General features: G+C 36.8%; 1 protein-coding gene across 1 annotated transcript in view; it reads right to left on the bottom strand.

The window, feature by feature from the left end:
• Positions 1 to 21,557, bottom strand: part of LOC126413295 (uncharacterized) — a 640,882-nt gene that overhangs the window by 84,964 nt on the left and 534,361 nt on the right. The window contains exons 24-26 of the mRNA XM_050083195.1: positions 20,670 to 20,827; positions 19,936 to 20,063; positions 2,659 to 2,790 (exon numbers count right to left, since the gene is read on the bottom strand). Of these exons, the coding sequence (XP_049939152.1) occupies positions 2,659 to 2,790; positions 19,936 to 20,063; positions 20,670 to 20,827 (418 nt within the window). The remainder of the gene's footprint in view (positions 1 to 2,658; positions 2,791 to 19,935; positions 20,064 to 20,669; positions 20,828 to 21,557) is intronic.

The following is a 21,557-nucleotide window of genomic DNA, read 5'->3' as shown; positions in this document are numbered from 1 at the left end:
CAGGAATCTTTGTTGGTTATTGGGATGGCATTGATGGCTTTTGAGTGTGGATTGAATAAGAAAAAATGGATTATTCAGAGTAAGGATGTTGCTTTTGAACCTGAGAGAACTGGTAGGACAATGGTGTTACTCCCAAGTGAAACAGGCAATGAAGAATTGAAGAATCATGAAGATGCAAGTGTGTTTAAGGAGCCTATAAAAGAAAGTTCTAGTGAAAGAGAATTGAGGAATAGCCAACAACTGAAGAAACCAAAGTGCCTTATTGAAATTATTCTGGCTGAAATAAATGAGCCAAAGAATTATGAACATACCCACATGTCCAGCTTAAATATTTAAGATCATTAATTGCAATGTGTTAAATACTGCATTTACCAAGATAAACATTTAGGGGAAGTGTTGAAGTGAAATGTTTATATTAATCTCTCTGCTGTGTACTATATCTCTGTCTTTGGTTGGTGTCATAAAACAAAATACATGTGTCTTGTAATAGCAATTACATCATGTGCATGCTTCATGTTGTGTCCTTTAGTTCTTTCTTGAAGTTTCTGCAAAAATACTGAAAGGAAAATTCTCTTGAGAAAACTATAAAGTTAAGAGGCAGAATTGCTACCCAGTACCTTCATGAGAAATGTCAGTGCTGTGGTGTCACCGCCAGGCACCACACTTGCTAGGTGGTAGCCTTTAAATTGGCTGCGGTCCTTTAGTATACATCGGACCCGCGTGTCGCCACTATCAGTGATTGCAGACCGAGCGCCACCACACGGCAGGTCTAGAGAGACTTCCTATCACTCGCCCCAGTTGTACAGCTGACTTTGCTAGCGATGGTTCACTGACAAAATACACTCTCGTTTGCCGAGACGATAGTTAGCATAGCCTTCAGCTACGTCATTTGCTACGACCTAGCAAGGCGCCATTACCAGTTACTATTGATGTTGTAAAACATGTACCGTCAAGAGCGATGTTCACCATTTACGGATTAAAGTTAAGTATTCCACAGCTACGTCCTTTTTTGCTAGTCTCATTTCCTTGACCTGTTCCAGACCTCACGCCAGCCTGCGTGAGCTAAAACGCGTGCCTTTCGGCTTCCTCTCCTAGTGGGTTGGCTCTCTTGCCAATCCAAAAAAAGTATGGCCAGTAGATACCTACAAATGTACGTACAATATTCTAGCTTTCTGGAGTATAGCTCCTTCCTCAGGTAAGAGAAAGAGATAAATTGGGAAACATTAAAAAGGGAGACCATGTCACTAAGATCCCAGAACAAGAGAGATTCATCTTTGGTGCTGTGATTTCTCCTTATCATTATCATATTTATCTTTTGATCAGAATAGAAAATTGTAATACCACAAAAGTTATTTCATACATTATTAACACAGAAATACTAAAACTGTAAATCAATTACTTAAAAATATTAATTTTGCTGAACATTCAGTGCAAATCTTTGAATTGTTTAAGCATCTCTAGATACTACACTGTCTTTGGCAAAAAATTATATTCTAAGTTAGTTGCTTTTCAAGGCTGGAGTTAACTCTGAGCCAGTTGTCAAATATAGTTCTATGGCTAAAAGTAACATTTTGTATTTAAAAGCAAATAAATCAATGTATCTGACAAAAATAGAAGAAATTAATTTATAAGATAACAAAAAAATCACCAATTCCACTTGCAGCATACAAAAATCATGATGACTCTAGGACTACAATGGAAACAACAATTCATCTGGTTGGAGTGAATCTTTTGGAGACTAATGATACAAAAGATACATGAAAATGTGTTGGGTTTGTTTGTGAAATAACTTTTCTGCAACTGGTCAATTTTCTTTTTATTTATATTTTGCACGATATGCTTTGGGAGATGTTTCCCATTTTCAAGTGTGGTTTCTGTTTCTGTTGTCTTTGGGTTTTCTTGTGATTCAGTTGTTCAGAAACATGCACATATTAAACATCACACACAATTTTCTGTGCACAGTACACAATGAAAATTTTCATTACATACTGTGCACAGAAAATTGTGTGTGAAAATTTTCATTGTCTACTGTGCACAGAAAATTGTGTGTGATGTTAAATAGGTGTGAGTTTCTAAACAACTGGATCACAAGAAACCAAAAAAGACAAAAGAATAATACAGTACTTCATATATCAAAACCATATGCATAAATAGCATAGGACATAGAAAGCACACTTGAAAATAGGAATCATTTCCTGGAATGTGTTGTGCAAAATATAAATGAAAAAAAAAAAAAAACTGAGACTCTTATCATAAAAGTTATTTCAAACACCACTCCATTGTTTTTGCAGTCACAAGCTTTCATCAATCATTTCTAAAGGATGAGATCACATTCAAAAAATGTTGTGCTTACTGTCTCAAATATTTCTTAAATACTGCAATGAACCTGTCATTTAGGGCAAGACTTGATTAGAATTTAAGTTTAAATGTGTAAATGAGAACAGGAGATATGCTTATAAGTATTCCTTCAAACCTAGAAAATAAATGCATAATAATTTTTAGAGAGTACTGTATCGTTTAACTGCTGTATATGTTTTTTGAAATAGTAATTATACAATGCTATATAATGCATTAATGTACACTATCATCAGAACTTCATTCACAATATTGATGATTTTTTAAACATTATGTGCTGATATTACAAAAAAACTAACTTACCATTACTCCACTAAGAGCGTTTTTTACATCCTGTTTTCCAGCCATGTGGTTCTTGAAAAGACGAGACATGTCTTCAATCTTCGCATTTGCAGCCAAATTCTTGGCATTATCTGTGAGGTTCTTTAAAATCATCTGAAATCAAAGCAAAAAATGAAATGTAAAACAAAGGCATCACTACAGTGGTAGAATTATGGCTTGCACAAGAGCAAACCAAGTATAGAAATAACACAGACCAATAACCCATGGTGAGTGTCAATAGAGATAAAGAAATACTCAGTTTTAACAGTTGGATGAAGTACAAGCATTGAAAATCATTTCAGAGTACATGGAAGCATTCCACAGCTGATAAAACTTTTTATAACGTTTACCATGTTGTTGTTGTTTATGTTGTTGTTGTGGTCTTCAGTCCAAAGATTGGTTTGATGCAGCTCTCTATACTAGTATGTCCTGTACAAATCACTTAATCTTGGTAGAAATACTGCAGTCTACATCTTTTTGAACATGCTTACTGTAGTCATGCCTTGGTGTCTCTCCTCTACAGTGTTTACCCTTCACCTAATACTACAAGTGTCCAATATCCTCATATAATTTTCTCAGAATAACCTGATTTGATTTATCCCTGCTCTGTTACTCTTGATACAGAAGTGAAGCACCAGAGACGGTAAATAATCTGTGTGCTGATTCACCAGAGGCGAAAATAAAGAAGACTCAAGCGGTGTTGTACTGGCCATTTTGTGTGTGTGTGTGTGTGTGTGTGTGTGTGTGTGTGTGTTTGTGTGTGTGTGTGTGTGTGTGTGTGTGGCACGTGTGGACGCGCGCCTAAGTCACAGACCCTTTCAGGCCCAATTAAATGACTGACAACACAGTTTGTAGAAATCTGTCTGTGATTTTTACAAAAAACTGTCTTAACCAAAGTTTTGCCTGTGGCAACAAAGCAATGAAAAAATAGAAGAAATAACTGCCAAATTAGAACTTGCAATGTCAGGTTAACTATGCATAAATATGAATACATTTAAACAGATTCTATTGTGCTATTTTAGAATGTTGTCAAAGGTGAACTAAATTGCTGACTTTAGCAAGTTCAAAAAATATCTTCAAATAGTAGTGTTAGTTGAAGTAAAAAAAGTAAACAGAAATATAACCTCGGCACTGTTTAAACCAATTAAACCTTTACAAAAGAAAGTCTTCAAAAGGCGTCCTAGAGGACACAGAAAATGGAAAAAAAACTGTATTTTCTGGCTTTACTTTACAATCAAAATATTGTAAACATGAAGCTAAGAAGTCATTCATCAAAGAGCCATTTAGCAGAACCCATGTAGGGAAGAATCTCCAATATGTTACATACACACAGTAGGATTAGAATATAAATGAAGACTGAAATTTGTTTTTATTCATTCAAAGTAGAAAAACTTTTGTTGAAAATTAATGACAGTAAAGAATGTAAACAGCTAGATTATGAACAAGATGAGGAGGATGCAAATCAAAAGGCTATTGTGTTGTATTTACTGGTCCTGTCATCTACAAAAGCATCTTTTGCATAAGACATTGGACAAGTCAAGTAATAAGTACACTTCTGAAAGTGATCTCTATGCATACTTATTTAATATATAAAAACAAAGATGAGGTGACTTACCGAACAAAAGCGCTGGCAGGTCGATAGACAGACAAACAAACACAAACACACACACAAAATTCAAGCTTTCGCAACAAACTGTTGCCTCATCAGGAAAGAGGGAAGGAGAGGGGAAGACGAAAGGAAGTGGGTTTTAAGGGAGAGGGTAAGGAGTCATTCCAATCCCGGGAGCGGAAAGACTTACCTTAGGGGGAGAAAAGGACAGGTATACACTCGCACACACGCACATATCCATCCACACATACTGTATGTGTGGATGGATATGTGCGTGTGTGCGAGTGTATACCTGTCCTTTTTTCCCCCTAAGGTAAGTCTTTCCGCTCCCGGGATTGGAATGACTCCTTACCCTCTCCCTTAAAACCCACTTCCTTTCGTCTTCCCCTCTCCTTCCCTCTTTCCTGATGAGGCAACAGTTTGTTGCGAAAGCTTGAATTTTGTGTGTGTGTTTGTGTTTGTTTGTGTGTCTATCGACCTGCCAGCGCTTTTGTTCGGTAAGTCACCTCATCTTTGTTTTTATATATAATTTTTCCCACGTGGAATGTTTCCTTCCATTATATTGATATCATACTTATTTAAGTTACAGCAAAACACTTTATACAGTAATTATTTATATAATACACTTCATGAATTTAAATATTTTTCAATGGAGTAAAAGCAATGATGTTGTAAATATGACTTCAGAAAATTTCCAAAGACTTTGACTTCAGTAATTGCTTTTATGTTTTTAACAAGTAAATTTTTGTTTTCTCTGGTAAAGTGATCATGTATATCAGAGATTTTTTTGTCTGCAGTCCTTATCTATTACATTTATTTTAAATAATATAAGGGTTTCCATAATGCATACACGTGGAATGGAGGAATACCAGATATCTTAAGAAGAGCTTTGCAAGAGTCTTTAGGTTTGCATCCATACATGATTCTAATGGCCTTTTTGTAGTTTGAAATTGCTATTAGCTGTTTTAGAGTGTCTCCAGAAACTTACTCTATATTTAAGGCAAGAATGGAAGTAGGCATGATATGCACTCATTACTGTTTCCTCACTACAACACGATTTTAATGAGCAAAGAAGGTAATATGTATTGCTCAGTTCTACATTAAGGTATCCAATACGCTTTTTCCACTTTCCATTGCTTTGGAGCCAAAGGCCTAAGAACAATAAAAGATGGACTTTATTGAACAAAAAGATGATGAAATTTCTAATCCAGAAACAGATGAAAAAATGAAGCAAAATTTTTATCATGACCAACATAAATTTTCACTATAATTTCATGATTTTGAGGGCATACATTGCAGTCATTTTATGGCAGTGACAAACATCCATTTAACAGTGTATCATGGACTCCGAGGAAACAACATTTGTAGTAAGTTGGAGCCAACTGCAGAAAAAATGATTTGGTTAAAGGTAAGAAGAGCCAAACATCTGAACTCAAAAAAGCTATGCAAGAAGTGTTCAGTGTGCATATTAGTGTTGCAGAGAACCTCCAACTGCTGTCACAATGACAGAGGAAATGGGACGTCTCTTCAAGGGCTGAAAGAAAGATATTGCCAGTCATGGTGACCCTGATGAGGACATGCTATTCTAATACATGATAAATGTGGATAGAAGATGATTCATGAACAACACATTTTTGTGACATACAAAATATGCAAGATTCTATGAAAAAACTGAGAATTTATGAAACTGGGGTAAAGTTGTTGCTGAAATAACAAAAAAATTTATAGTTATGAAAACATCAGAATCTGAAGTGACAAAAATGTCAAGGACATGTAACACAATCATCAGAAATGCAAACTTCCTGGCAGATTAAAACTGTGTGCCCGACTGAGACTCGAACTCGGGACCTTTGCCTTTTGCGGGCAAGTGCTCTACCATCTGAGCTACCGAAGCACGACTCACGCCCGATACTCACAGCTTTACTTCTGCCAGTACCTCGTCTCCTACCTTCGAAACTTTACAGAAGCTCTCCTGCGAACCATGCAGAACTAGCACTCCTGAAAGAAAAGATACTGCGGAGACATGGCTTAGCCACAGCCTGGGGGATGTTTCCAGAATGAGATTTTCACTCTGCAGCGGAGTGTGCGCTGATATGAAACTTCCTGGCAGATTAAAACTGTGTGCCCGACCGAGACTCGAACTCGGGAACTTTGCCTTTCGCGGGCAAGTGCTCTACCATCTGGGCTACCGAAGCACGACTCACGCCCGGTACTCACAGCTTTACTTCTGCCACTACCTCATCTCCTACCTTCCAAACTTGCACTTGCCCGCGAAAGGCAAAGGTCCCGAGTTCGAGTCTCGGTCGGGCACACAGTTTTAATCTGCCAGGAAGTTTCATATCAGCGCACACTCCGCTGCAGAGTGAAAATCTCATTCTGGAAACATCCCCCAGGCTGTGGCTAAGCCATGTCTCCGCAATATACTTTCTTTCAGGAGTGCTAGTTCTGCATGGTTCGCAGGAGAGCTTCTGTAAAGTTTGGAAGGTAGGAGACGAGGTACTGGCAGAAGTAAAGCTGTGAGTACCGGACGTGAGTCGTGCTTCGGTAGCTCAGTTGGTAGAGCACTTGCCCGCGAAAAGCAAAGGCCCCGAGTTCGAGTCTCGGACAGGCACACAGTTTTAATCTGCCAGGAAGTTTCATATCAGCGCACACTCCGCTGCAGAGTGAAAATCTCATTCTGGATCAGAAATGCAGCTTGTGTTCCAAATGAAAAGTGTTTAGCTGTGGTGCCAGTGGTCATATGTCAAGCAATTGCAACCAATAGAGTGTGGGAAAGAGATGAGTCAGTTGGAGTAAGTTTGGGCATATCTCAAATGAATGCATGAAAAAAAAGAAGAATAATCAAAAGATGACAATGAATGTAAATGATAACTTACATGCATGTCTGAAACAACAGACACTGTTGATGGTCCACAGCTGTATGAAATATTTTCAGAATTAATTTGCTGACTGCCAAATTCCTTTACATCAGATGTATCAGGGATAGACCTCCCCCCCCCCCCCCCCCTCCACCACTACCACCACCAACAGTGACATGAAAATCTCAGTCAGACCAGAACCCAAACCTGGATTTTCCACTTATCGCAATCAGCAACCTTAACCACTTTGGCTACCTATTCACGCTTGCTCTCCTAACCAACCCAAATCTTCATATGTCGCATTTCCACTAAGTTTGTCACCTAATGCTCACAACATGTAACACTGTCTACATCCTTCTCTTGTAGTCTGCTAAATCGATCACCTAATGCTTGTAACAAAGGTGACTGCTTGTGGTAAGCAAGAAATCTGGGTTCGAGTCCAGGTCTGGCACAGATTTTCATAAATCACAATTGGGTAGCAGATCAATAACTAACAGATGTAAATTTAAAAATGTCCAAACAAGTAGCAGTCAGGTGAATGCACTCACTGGCTGTCAAAGAAATCTTAATTTATTACACCAACATATTTATGAGCTACTGGATACTTCAAGACTGCAAGACAGAATTGTGATCCTGTCACAATCTGAGAAAAACACTGCCTATTTTACAGGTACCATTAAAACAGACGATGTTGAAATTGAAACATGCTACTTAAGTTGTTTCTGGATTGGCAATGAATTTATTCATGTTGTTGTTGTTGTTGTGGTCTTCAGTCCTGAGACTGGTTTGATGCAGCTCTCCATGCCACTCTATCCTGTGCAAGCTTCTTCATCTCCCAGTACTTACTGCAACCTACATCCTTCTCAATCTGCTTAGTGCATTCATCGCTTGGTCTCCCTCTACGATTTTTACCCTTCACGCTGCCCTCCAATGCTAAATTTGTGATCCCTTGATGCCTCAGAACATGTCCTACCAACTGATCCCTTCTTCTAGTCAAGTTGTGCCACAAACTTCTCTTCTCCCCAATCCTATTCAATACCTCCTCATTAGTTATGTGATCTACCCATCTAATCTTCAGCATTCTTCTGTAGCACCACATTTTGAAAGCTTCTATTCTCTTCTTGTCCATGTTTCACTTCCATACATGGCCACACTCCCTACAAATACTTTCAGAAACGACTTCCTGTCACTTAAATCAATACTCTATGTTAACAAATTTCTCTTCTTCAGAAACGCTTTCCTTGTCATTGCCAGTCTACATTTTATATCCGCTCTACTTCGACCATCATCAGTTATTTTGCTCTCCAAATAGCAAAACTCCTTTACTACTTTAAGTGTCTCATTTCCTAATCCAATTCCCTTAGCATCAACTGACTTAATTCGACTACTTTCCATTATCCTCGTTTTACTTTTGTTGATGTTCATCTTATACCCTCCTTTCAAGACACTGTCCATTCCATTCAACTGCTCTTCCAAGTCCTTTGCTGTCCCTGACAGAATTACAATGTCATCGGTGAACCCCCAAGTTTTTATTTCTTCTCCATGGATTTTAATACCTACTCCAAACTTTTCTTTTGTTTCCTTTACTGTTTGCTCAATATACAGATTGAATAGCATCAGAGAGAGGTTAAAACCCTGTCTCACTCCCTTCCCAACCACTGCTCCCCTTTCATGTCCCTTGACTCTTATAACTGCCATCTGCTTTCTGTACAAATTGTAAATAGCCTTTTGCTCCCTGTATTTTACCCCTGCTACCTTCAGAATTTAAAAGAGGGTATTCCAGTCAACATTGTCAAAAGCTTTCTCCAAGTCTACAAATGATAGAAACATAGGTTTGCCTTTCCTTAGTCTTTCTTCTAAGATAAGTTGTAGGGTCAGTATTGCCTCACGTGTTGCAACATTTCTATGGAATCCAAACTGATCTCCCCCGAGGTCGGCTTCTACCATTCATCTGTAAGGAATTCGCGTTAGTATTTTGCAGCTGTGACTTATTAAACTGATAGTTCGGTAATTTTTACATCTGTCAACACCTGCTTTCTCTGGGATTTAGTCATAGAAACCAGATAAGATCTTCTTGATCAAACTGAAGCTTTAGTACAAAGTGCTGGAGTCACTACAGGAAGCCAGAAATAGACGTTTGTTTCAGGAGTTACCATATAGTAAATGAATCAGAATTAGTTATTGAAAACTCAGTTAGTGTTAAAAAAGAAACATATTGAATATTTAGTGACAAATTACAGTTCACAGATACAAAGTACACCAATTTCAGCATGAAGTTGCTGGGAAAAAAAGAAAACACAATACAGCAGACTCCAAACATTCTCACCATGACAGAAAGAAATTTTTAAGTCAAGTCCATATGTGGCTTGGCCAAGGAATTATTGAGCCACATTCATCGGAATATGCTAACAACACTGTCACTATAAGAAATAAAAATGGCAAGCATCAAATTTGTATTGACAACCGAGAATGATCTGGGGTTACATCAGACTTTATTAGAAAGAGTATTGAGAGAGGTGAAGGAACTTGTAAACCACAAAATGGATTGGAAATGACTGAGTGCCCAAATAGCTGATAACATAGCAAAAATAAATGACAAGATAAAAAAAACAAAAAATAAACTGAGTGGTGAGACAGCAGAACTATATAACAAGGTAATGAATGGACTACATGACTTATTAACACAATCTGAAGATGAATTAAAGGGGAAATTAACAAATGCATGTGAGAAAACAGACAATGTGACAGATAAATTAAATAATATATTTGACAGAATAATCAATACAGAAATCAAGTACCTAGCAGTATACAGAACAATGGGTCAGAAAGTAAAACAGAGCTGCATGTTGAACAGAATGATACTTTATTACAGGTTAGGAACATTCAATGTATCTGATATGTATAGGATAAAATATGAAGTAGATAATTCATGTAATTATTATGTAGAAGTTGAAAACAAAGTTTTGATCAAAGTAGAGAATGAAGATTAGGATGTAAGGGATTATGGAAATTTAAAAGAATTCCCCCCCCCCCCCCCTCTCCCAGCAGACAGAGAAAATGATGTAGCTGTTTTAGTGAAGCTGACAGAAGTAGCTGGATTTCCAAAAGGAGAGCTGAAAGCTATTTAAAATCTACTGTGTCTATGGAATCAGTGAGGCAAAGACTAGCCAAATTTTGTAAACAGCTGGATCTCAACTGGTGGGAGAAATATTTGAGTAAAATTTGTAATGTGTTTAAATATAAGTGGAAGATGGCATACACACACACACATACACACACACACACACACACACACACACACACACAATGGCAGTAGAACAGTAAAACTTAAGAATACAGATTTGTCTATGAAGAAAAATTTTTGGCTGGGTGAACCACTGAATATATTGTGCTGTGTCTTATGCTAGAAACTGGGTTGCAATATACAGTAAAATCATATAGTTATATTACATTTGATCATGATAGGGTGTTGTACAGAATGTAGATCAGTAAAGACGTACATCCTAAAGTGAATCATATTCTTTATGAGTTATTTGCTTGGTGATACATGGCTCCAAGCCATGTAGATTATTTTCAGTTTTTCATTTTTCTGTGCTGCATCATCTCTTCAGCTTTTCTATTCATCTGTCACAATTATCTTGTAAATCAGTGGCACCCTTTCTGTGCTAAGATATGATGATGATTATCAGAAACATACAACTTATACACATAAGAAATTACTACTCATTGACACAAAATACATCTTCCTATACATGGTGGTGTGTCAGTATATGCAAATGGTAAGTTCAGTGCCTAGAAAATTCATGTAAATAATTTCTGTGTGGACTTGGATCTAGAATTGGCTGCTTTGGAGTTGCCAGATGCTAACTTAATTGCTGTTTCTGTGTACCACTCCTGAAATGGCAATTTTTAAAATTTCATCAGCAAATTGGAAAGCTGTCTGTGTTATCTAGTGTGCCTTGGAACAAAAACTGCCTTATGTGGAGACATCAGCATCCATATCGGGGAAGGTAGTGACAAAGGTAGAGCTTGTATGAACTTATTAATCAGCTATGGACCATTTGTGGCAAGTTCTCTACCAACAAGAGGAGATGCTGTCTTGATACAGCTGTCACAATCCTAAATACTTGAGACTACAAAGTAAGTGTCATTGTCCCTATGCTTGCAGAGAACAGTGCAGTAACAATGAAGCTATGGACAACATCATTAAGTAGCTGAAAAATTCCCAGCTGGGATTCAAATTACGTTTTCAGAAGTAGGGTAATTTCAATGAAAAATTTAGGTGATTTCAAATCTGCAGTGTCTTCTCCAGATTGGTATCAAATGTATGAAGAACTTCCACAAAAATGATACATTCTGTTCCATGTTCCAGACTCTTCAAGCTAAATATGACAATAATTTTTCATTAAAACTCATGGGACATCCAACTGCCAAATAAAAAGACATACAGGAAACTGTCAAAGTAAAGAGTGGGTACTCCTCTAGATCAGCTAAAATAAAATGCATTGTACAACTACTAAATGATAAAGTCAAAGCCACTGAGGTTATTGGCATTAAGGACAGGCTATACTGAAATTATTTACAGGCCAAAAAGATGCACAGAAAATAAGTAGAGTAAGCAAAATTAAAGAAGCTCACAATCCTTGCGAGGCAGCATGGGATCTGGTTAATGAACATAGGCAAAAGTCTCTTTTTGCTCAAATTCTTGCAATCCAGTTGAATTTACTGAATATATTACAGACACAGGGGAAAGTGCAATAGGTGAAATTCTTGACTTCAGAACACATCCTGCTGCTGCTATGAAGCTTGAAAATAAATGCAGCATGGTAATGTGGAAGAGAGTGTACCCAAAAGACAATAAAAATAGTAAACAGCTACAAATAATCAGGGAAGCCTGATATTTACAGGATGTAATAAATAAATAAATGCCTTGATACCTGGGAATTTACAGACTTCCAGAAAGTAGCACACACAGTACCAGTTTACAAAAAATGTAATCCACATGGAGTGTTGAACTACAGGCCTATATCTACAGCACCAGTGATGGAGTCCATAACGAAAGATCAGCTATTGAATTTTTTTCAAGGAAATATCCTCTTTTATCATACACAGCACAGCTTTCAGAAGAAAAAGTCAACTATGACAGCAGTACTTGAATTAGTTACAAATATAAGTCAGGGTCTTGAATACAAGGAGTCGACAGCACAGGAATTCTCTGACTTTGGTATGACATTTGATTGTATCCCACATACGGCCCTTCTCAGCAATCTAAAATCATATGGTATTGGGGGAGCTGTTCTACAAATTCAAATCCTACCTAAATAACAGATGACATGACTGTACAAGTGCATGGAGTAGACTCAGGTGAAACGGCTTCAAACATGGTGTGCCACAGGGATCTGTAATGTGGCCCCTGTTGTTCTTAATTTTTGTTAATGACATAGACTCCAAAGGGCACACCTTGCAGTTTGCTGACGACACAACTTTGTTCACAAAAGAGGAGAATGTATTTCATGCTGTTCAACAAGCAGAAGTCCTATTCAGTGAGGCCATGGACTGGTTCATGATGAACAAGATGAAAATTAATGAAGACAAAATACAGAGGAGAATATGCAGCCTAAGTGATACTGGAGCACTGGGTGACACAGTAGTTGTTAAGCTTCTGGGCTTTTTCACTGACACCAAATCAACTCGGCAACAGCACATTAAAAAATGAATGTTCCAAACTCCAAGGGTTCTACATCTCTTGAGGAAACTAAAAAATGTTATATAACAGTAGTACCTACTAACAGTACACTTTGCAATGTTCCATGGTCACATTACTTGTGGACTGTTACTGTGGGGCCATTCTGCAGGGTGCAAAAATGTGCTTTTATTACATAACAAAGGAATGAGGATCAGTACCTCAAAGGAAAAAAATGCACTGCACACAATTTTTTCCACGTTAAGAGGTTTACTCAGTTGGCTTATTCACACAAAGTTAAATCATGAGATGTACAGGAAGCGGAATGAACTTCATCAACTCAGCACTCACTATGAAGGCGGTATAGACAGGCCAAGATATTGATCAACTAAGATGCAGAACAGTTCCCCAATGGTGGCTCTAAAATTATTTAATGGTGTATTTAAGGAGATTCAGTCATTTCCTGTAAAACAATTTAGAACTAAAATTTTGTTTGTACTAAAAGAGCAACCTTTGTCCAAAATAGAAGACTCCTTCTCTGGTGATAGAACAGTGTCTACCTGAGCTGCAAATCAGTGCTAACAAAGACAGCAGCAACTCTACTGTTTTACACACACACACACACACACACACACACACACACACACACATAGTAATCCACAACCATATTTTTCTTCCAAAATGAGAGAGTTACATACCAGAATATGAATACTGTGTCTACTTGGGAGGAGATTAAGATTATGACAATAACAATGATGATATACTGTTTGCTTTAAGATAAGGTTTTGAAAGAGGTTTGCTTTAAGATAATATTTTGAAAGAGGGCGTTTATGATGATGATAATGAAAACATACAGGTTACTTGAACATATGAACATACCATTTCCAGAAGATTGATAACAATAAAAATTTTGGAGATAATAATGATACATAGTTAGCTTTGAGGTAATATTTCGAAGTTGATGAAACTGATGATGTGTATGTTACTTTGAGATAAAGTTTTGGAAGTTGATAACCAGGCATAGTATGTAGTATACTTTAGGTAGTTAATTTTGTGATTAACTAATATCTGTACGTATGCATTGAATTTTCTTATTAGTTTGCCCCTGAATATAGACAATGGTAATTTAATAATCATACTGCTATACCACACAGATATTGAATTGGTGAATTGGTGATTACAGATAAATGAAATACATTCAATGAAAAGTAATTTTATTAATAAACATTGCCTTATATGTTATATTATGTGGATGGCATAATTTACTATCTTGATGACATATGTGTTACTACCTATGTATTTGCAGTTAGCACATAGAGAGATGATACACAAAATTGCAAGCTAAAGAACCCATTCTGTATACTATTATTGCGTAACATCTTACAAGAATGTCTAGTACTGATATAGGGAACGTCAGATTACAAATATGTTGATGTAAAAGATGAGCATCCTCACTCAGTATACAAGCTGCTCATCAGTCCTGACAATGTACCATTGTAGTATACAGTCACTGTTTAAGTATGGAATAATTTTTTGGCGGAATTCCACAAATTCTACAAAAACATTTAAAATACAGAAAAAGATTATCATGATGATAAAAATACCTAAATGCAAGCATTCCTGTAGACCACTTTTTAAAACTCTCAAAATATTGCTGATACCTTGCTTGTATATATATGAAACACTAATTTTCACAAAAGGGAGCATCTTAAAAAAGGAAAATCCCTTCAGACACAATTATGATATACACACATATGAAACTCGGCAGAAGATGAACCTACACATGAACACAGTAAATACAAACTTATGCAAAAGACGAGAGTATTATGCTGGAGCTATGTTATAAAACCATTTGCCTTCTTACCTAAAATCCATACCAACATTAAATGCATTTAAAATAAAGTTAAAACAGTTCTTGCTTGATCACTGCTTCTACTATTTGTCTGAATTTATGGAACATCATAATAAGTAAACCTCATTTACCAAATTTTGCTAATTGTCAATTCATAATATGGTTTATGTTGTGCTTATCATGTCATCTAATTTAATAATGCTAGTATCACATGAGGAAGCAATGTAGTACATCAACCTACATTATTATGCATTTTCATTATGTAAACGATGTAGTTAAAATTACTATTATATTGTAAATTAATGACGTTTACCACTGTCCTATACCACATGTATAAACAATGTACTAAAATGATTGTTGGACAAATAAATAAATAATAAATAATAGATAAAGTTTTGAATAGATGTACAGAAGTGTGATGTTGATGGTTTATGGATACTATGAGGGTTGCCCAGAAAGTAATGCACCACACTTTTTTCTTCAACAGTTCTTTATTGAACATAATGAGAATTAGACACATGAAAGAATTGTTTTATATACACACCCTATTTTTCCACACAATCTCTATCCCGTTCTATGGTCTTCCTCAAGCTGAAACAAGGGCGTGTATGCCCTGTCAGTACCAACCCTTGTCCTGGTGACAAAGCCAGTGCTTCACTGTGTAAGTCACCTCCTCACTATCTTCAAAATGTCCTCCACAAATGGCACCCTTAATAGCCCAAGTAAGTGGAAGTCCATGAAGGCTAGATAAGGTGTCAGGTGTGACAACCATGGATGATCTCCCCGACTACTGAAAATTGTGGAGCTCCACCGAACCTCCTCCTAATGAGCTCACCCTCTGTGCCCAGTGACTAACTGTATGTCTGTTGACAGCAGATACTCCATAGACTTTGCACAAGCATTTGTGAATATTCCCCACAGTTTCTTTTTCTGCAGTGAGAAATTCAATAACGGCATGGTATTTGTAACCTACAACACCTACACACACCATCTTGAAACTGTCCTGCAGCTACACTGTCTGTCAGATGTGAAGGAAACTTGGCATGCTCACTCAGGAGACTTCAAATAATACATACCTAATGTTCCACATTCATAGCACTGTTTTTGAATGAGGGAAAAAATGTGGTTCATTACTTTCTGAAAAACCTTCATAGTTATAATGATGATTAGTTTTAATTATGTTGAAGATACTGGTATGTAAATGATGTTATGTGGAAAAGATTTTTTTTGTGTAAAGTAGAAACAGTAGTTTGGTTGTCTGTATCTGAGGACACTAAATTCTGCTGAATCTGGTGCAGCCTGATGGAATAAAAAGGAACCAAGTTAATGTCATACTTCATTAAATTATCTGAATAATTTTGCAAGTGACTCAGTAAACCAAACTGGCAATCAGAGATTAATCATATAATAGTGAATGTAAGTTTAATGTGACCTGCATAATTTAATATTTTTTTCTGGACCCTGTAAGTCATTGTTATTACTTCATAATAAATAAGATTGGATTTCTAAGATTAAAATAAACGTTTTGCTATGAATCATGTAAGTGTTGACTGAGTTTTCTTTAGGCATTTTATTAGTATATTTGTGTTGTAAATGAACATAGTTGTTTATCAAAATGATTTTAATGACTGTAGTAGGTCATTTACATAGGCCAAAAACAAGAGTTGACAGAGTTCAGAATGTTCCATGACATAACATTTCTAAATTAGGATTTCAGAAAAAAGATTTTTTTTTTAATCTTAGGTTTCTCAGGAAAAAAGATTTTCATTTATTATGGGTCATTTCTCAACTTATACTCATTTGAGATGTCATTCAGCAGGAAAACACTTATGCCTATAAAATTTTTATCTAGGAAGTTTCTGTTACTGTCATTTATGATTAACAAGTCCTGGCAGGAGTCACCTAATTTAAATTACAAACATGTTGGGGAATGTGATATATAAACTCATGAGACGTTTATATTATAGACATCTACTTATTACCATGTAAAGCCCCTTTCATGAAACTGGTGGTTGCAATACTCTATCATATGGACTTCATGAGACACCAAACATTTTTGAGATCCATCATGATCCATTAGCACTGAACACCACCCACACTCATTGTGATTGTTTGCAGATGGGTCCAAAAAAAGCCACATCTTGCTTGATGGTATTTTAGTTGTGTTCATTAGGATGGAGGTCAATTGAACTTGGGCAGTGGGTGGGTGGGGGGAGAGGGGGGAAGGAGGGGTAGCGGCACATGAGCTCCCGAATGTGTGTGCAGTGTTTGTCAAATCAGTCTGGCACAATTGGGAGAGAGGAGGGATTGGGGGGGGGGGGGGGGGGGGGGGAGTGGAGGACAGCGTGGAGTGTTGTCCATCTGGTGGTAGAGGTCATCTGTGTCATACTATGGGTAAAGAAATAGATATTTCCAGTAACATTCGATGACAAAAGCATCAGGAGCCCTGTTCATTGAATGAAAACATCAATCACATGAGAATATCTTTCCCACCTACATGAATGGTGCCCTATCCCAAATGGGGCACATCGCTACATTGCCTAATGTGGTTTTGGCATGTATCACTGTGTAACTGGTAAAGAAAAACTGGACTGTGGCCTGTTTAACTGCTACTACAAATTATGATAGTAGATAGTGACTGCTGTCATGAGAACATTGTTGCCCACAGCATTTGACCCTGTACTGAGGTACTCACAGTACTCACTTGTAGCAACAATATGAATAGCCAAGCATCTTTATGAAACATGCTGATATTATGTGACTTGCTGATCCTGAGCTGAAATACCATGATGACGAAGCTCTGAAAATATCCCACACATGACACATTGAGCTGTTTTATTTGCTGAGGCAACAGAATGCTTTCTCTCCGATGCAGGAGATATTTATAATTGAATTACCCTCAAATTTTTCCTCTTATCAAACAAGACATTGCCTATCAATATCTTTGATAAAAATTAATATGTTCTTACTAATTAAAGTTATGTATCAGCCATAATACATCATAAAATTCTGAATTATGATACTCTAAAAACTTTTGTGCCACTTGATAATAGTAGATCAGCTTACTGATGAATCACTATAAGTCTTATGTACCAGTTAGATAATATTTGTAGCTGACAATTGAGATGTATAGCAAAATGTAATAATTCCCACATTCTAATCTCTCTACTTTTGGTGTATGCTACAACATGAATTCATGAAAATTTGTCTCTTAGAAACTGAAACAAGTTGAATCATTGGCTACACATAAAGACTCAATACAACTCAGTAACAGTACAGTAGATGAACAATTACAGGAATCTCAGTACATGGAGTTCAAGTCTCCATTGTGTATATGCATTACAATATTTTGCTTTCTTTTCTGTGTGCGTTGATATCAATACATAAACCTATTTGTAGTTACTTCAAGCACAACGGAAACAGCATATCACAAGGCGTTAATCAGAAAAGCAGCAGCATTATCATTCATAGTTAAGTCCCTCTCTTACTGCCTTACATAAATAGACAAAGGAAAAGTGGCAGTATATAACAATTATAGCAGAATTAAAGTTAAAATTACTATTCTCTTGTAGACACTGTATAGCATTCAATTTGTACTGGGATTCACTAAATACATATTTATGTGAATATTTTTAGTGACTTCAGCAAACATGAAACACAACTTCATTAAAGTGTACAATACTTATAAATTACTCCAAATACATCATACAATCATGTTAAAAAATACAAGAGTTGTCGAATAAGTAATGCAACACATTTTTTTCTGAAAGTAGGTCGGTTTTATTCAAGATTTGAACACACCATATTATTCCCCATGATTTTGGCTACGAAACCTTATTTTTCAACATATTCTCCATTCAATGTGATGGCCTTAAGCCACCTTACTGGGACGGGCTGTGTCAACGTATGATTAAATTCAACAAATTAAAAAACAAAGTCAGCTTAATGCACCTTCTATAAACCTTAAAAATGCTTTGTGTATGTCTAATAATGTGCTAAACTATTTGCTGCAACTTAATGTATACCACTTGTCAATATATTTAATCTTTCTGCAGCTATCAAAGTGATAGATGCCTCACCCCGTATCAAAGTCACGCAGATCAAACACAGATCTCCGAATCACTACTAACAATTTAGGCCTAATGTGACACAATCTACTGGCAGAGATTGCAGACAACTTCTTGCCAAATCGATAACCGCCCCGTCACCCGTGTACTGCTTCCTTTGGAGTACACCCTTCATGGGGCCAAACAGATGGAAGTCAGAAGTTGTGAAATCTGGGCTGTAAGGTGGATGAGGAAGAACAGTCTAATGAAATTCTGTGAGATCCCATCAGGTGTGCAGACTTGGGTGAGGTCTCGCACTGTCACGGTAAAGGAGAAGTTTGTTTACATTTTTGTGGCATTGAACAATTGAAGTCATTTCTTCAATTTCCTGAGGGTATCCCAATACACTTCAGAATATATCATTGTACTATGAGGGATGACATCAAAGTGAATGACCTCTTCAGAGTCACAGAAGACTATTGCCATGACTTTACCGACTGACAGTGCAGCTCTGAACTTTTCCTTTGGAGGAGAGGTGGTATGGCACCACTCCATCAATTTCTGTTTTTTTTTTGTTTTTGTTTTTTTTTTTGAAGCAACGAACCCACGTTCCATCACCTTGATGATGTTTAACAGCCTCGTAATGTGAAAGCAATTCTGTACAGACGGTCTTTCATTGCTCTTTATGGTCTTCTGTTAGGCAGTGAGCAACCCAGCGGTCACACACCTCAACAGGTTGATGTGTGTGTCAGTACTACCAAAAGAGATGTTTAGTTGAGCTACAAACTGTTTTGATTGTGATCTACTGACCACCACAAAAGACGGTACATACAGCGCATTTCGACATTACGGGAGTCACTGCCGTGTGGCTGGCTGACACGCGGGAGATCGCACAAGCCTGCGCGACCCTATAGCGACGGTGAGACTCCTTGCTTGACAAGGGCCTATAAATATTAGTGATGCTCTGGTTTTCCACCAAAACAAACTCATTGGCAGCTCTCTAATTGGAATTAACCTCCATTACAAACATCATTCTGTGGGCTACACATAGTGCCACCACCTACCAGAACACGATTCCACGATGTCCCTCAGTAAATTCCACATTTTTTTCAATCGAAATTAGCAGAGAAGAAAAACCTTGTTGCTTTACTTATAGAACGGCTCTTGTAAATACCAGACGATACAGGCAAAAGAAGAAAGAGAGAACTTACACTTTTGTCTGTCATTGGAGGAAGCACAACAGTCTTCTCCAGTATTCTCATAACTATTTTCCACAGCTCTTTCAACAGTCTCTTTAGAACTGTTTTTTCACACGATTCAGCGTACAGTGATAGTGATCCTAAATTGTGAGCAGATAAAGTGATTAAAACATATGCGGATAAAATACTTAAATTCACTAGTGATGAAATAATCGAGAAGCGAAAGAACCGAGTGCATTTTTCCGTATAAGTTTTGCTTGTGGTATATCGTAGAGCAAAAGTTGATATATAAATGTAGACACAATTTCTATTTATCTAACTGAAACGATTCACAACATATAGCACCACAGCAATAAAAGTGACACAAGTTACGAAATGGCATCTTCTATTTATGTCACTGAAAAACAGGTGTGAAGTGCCTCAATATGCACAAAAATACAACATAATTTACTGCCAACAATGCTTACTTGAAATTTAAAGGAAGCTTATACTATTTCAGTATAACTTTTATAGAATTAATTCTTTAGGTATAGTTTCCTCAAGTATTGTATTTTTTATTTGTCTCACTGTTCTTGTAAGTGAGCGATATGTTTCTTTCAAACTTACAAAAATTAATATTAAAATTTTAGTTGAACACATGTAGGATGTTTCAGTAACCAATTCTATTATAAAAGTCGTGGTGTTAAACAAATGAATTTATCAAAACATCTCAATCAGGAGTAAAAGAAGCAGCCAACATAAATTACCGTCAAGCAAATCCATAAGTGGTCTCAACACTTCATCTGCTTCTGCTGCCACAGCATGTCTCTGAGATGGCTGATTCAGTGTAACCTGCCCTCCTCCTTTGATAGCTAAAAGTAAGTCTCCTAGTTCTTTCACACTTGCTGTTATACGAGGCTCCAGGCTGGAAAGAAAGACAATAAATTCACAGAATCAACATATCTGTTATCTGTATCTGAAGAGAATAACATGTTAATATTTTTCACTCTACTAAAATGCAAAAGTAATATTTTAACTGCATTTAATGTAACATATTGGACTTACTATTACACGTAAAATGCAGTAGAAGAATATTCTAAATAATGGAAAAATGAATACAGCAAAACATTAATATATTGTTTTCAGTGGGATGAGAAAAAAAGCACCTTATGCATGACATTTACAAATATCAATGTTCACATTACTTATTGTTATAATCAATGTTTTGAATGAGTGCTTCCAAATTATGACATGAATTTAAAAAAAATGGCTTCTCCATCAGTGCACTTTTGTTGCAGTGTGCATAAGCAGTTGTAAATTATACAGTCTGGAATAGATCAGCCTATTATGGTCTTGGTCACCTATCATTTCCCTCCATGCTCCCCTTTATTTGCAGTTAAAGGCAGATTTTATACAAAATGTGAGATGAATAAACCAACAAATGTGATTAGATGCTAGCTGGTTTTTACAATGATGATGATGACAAGGAACATAATACTGAAAATAATGACAAATTTTTAGAAGAAATATGTGGACAAAATTAGCATGGACCCAGAGCATCGTACAGCCATCCTAGTCAGTGACTACAATGCCCAATTAGGGAAGGAGCACAAGTTTAGAGATGCTGAGAGAGAATACCCAGCCCATGTACCAAA

This window comes from Schistocerca serialis, chromosome 7 (assembly GCF_023864345.2).
Source record: "Schistocerca serialis cubense isolate TAMUIC-IGC-003099 chromosome 7, iqSchSeri2.2, whole genome shotgun sequence".
Lineage (NCBI taxonomy): Eukaryota > Metazoa > Arthropoda > Insecta > Orthoptera > Acrididae > Schistocerca > Schistocerca serialis.
Note: the sequence above shows the minus strand (reverse complement) of the source record. Positions and strands in the feature narration are given on the sequence as shown.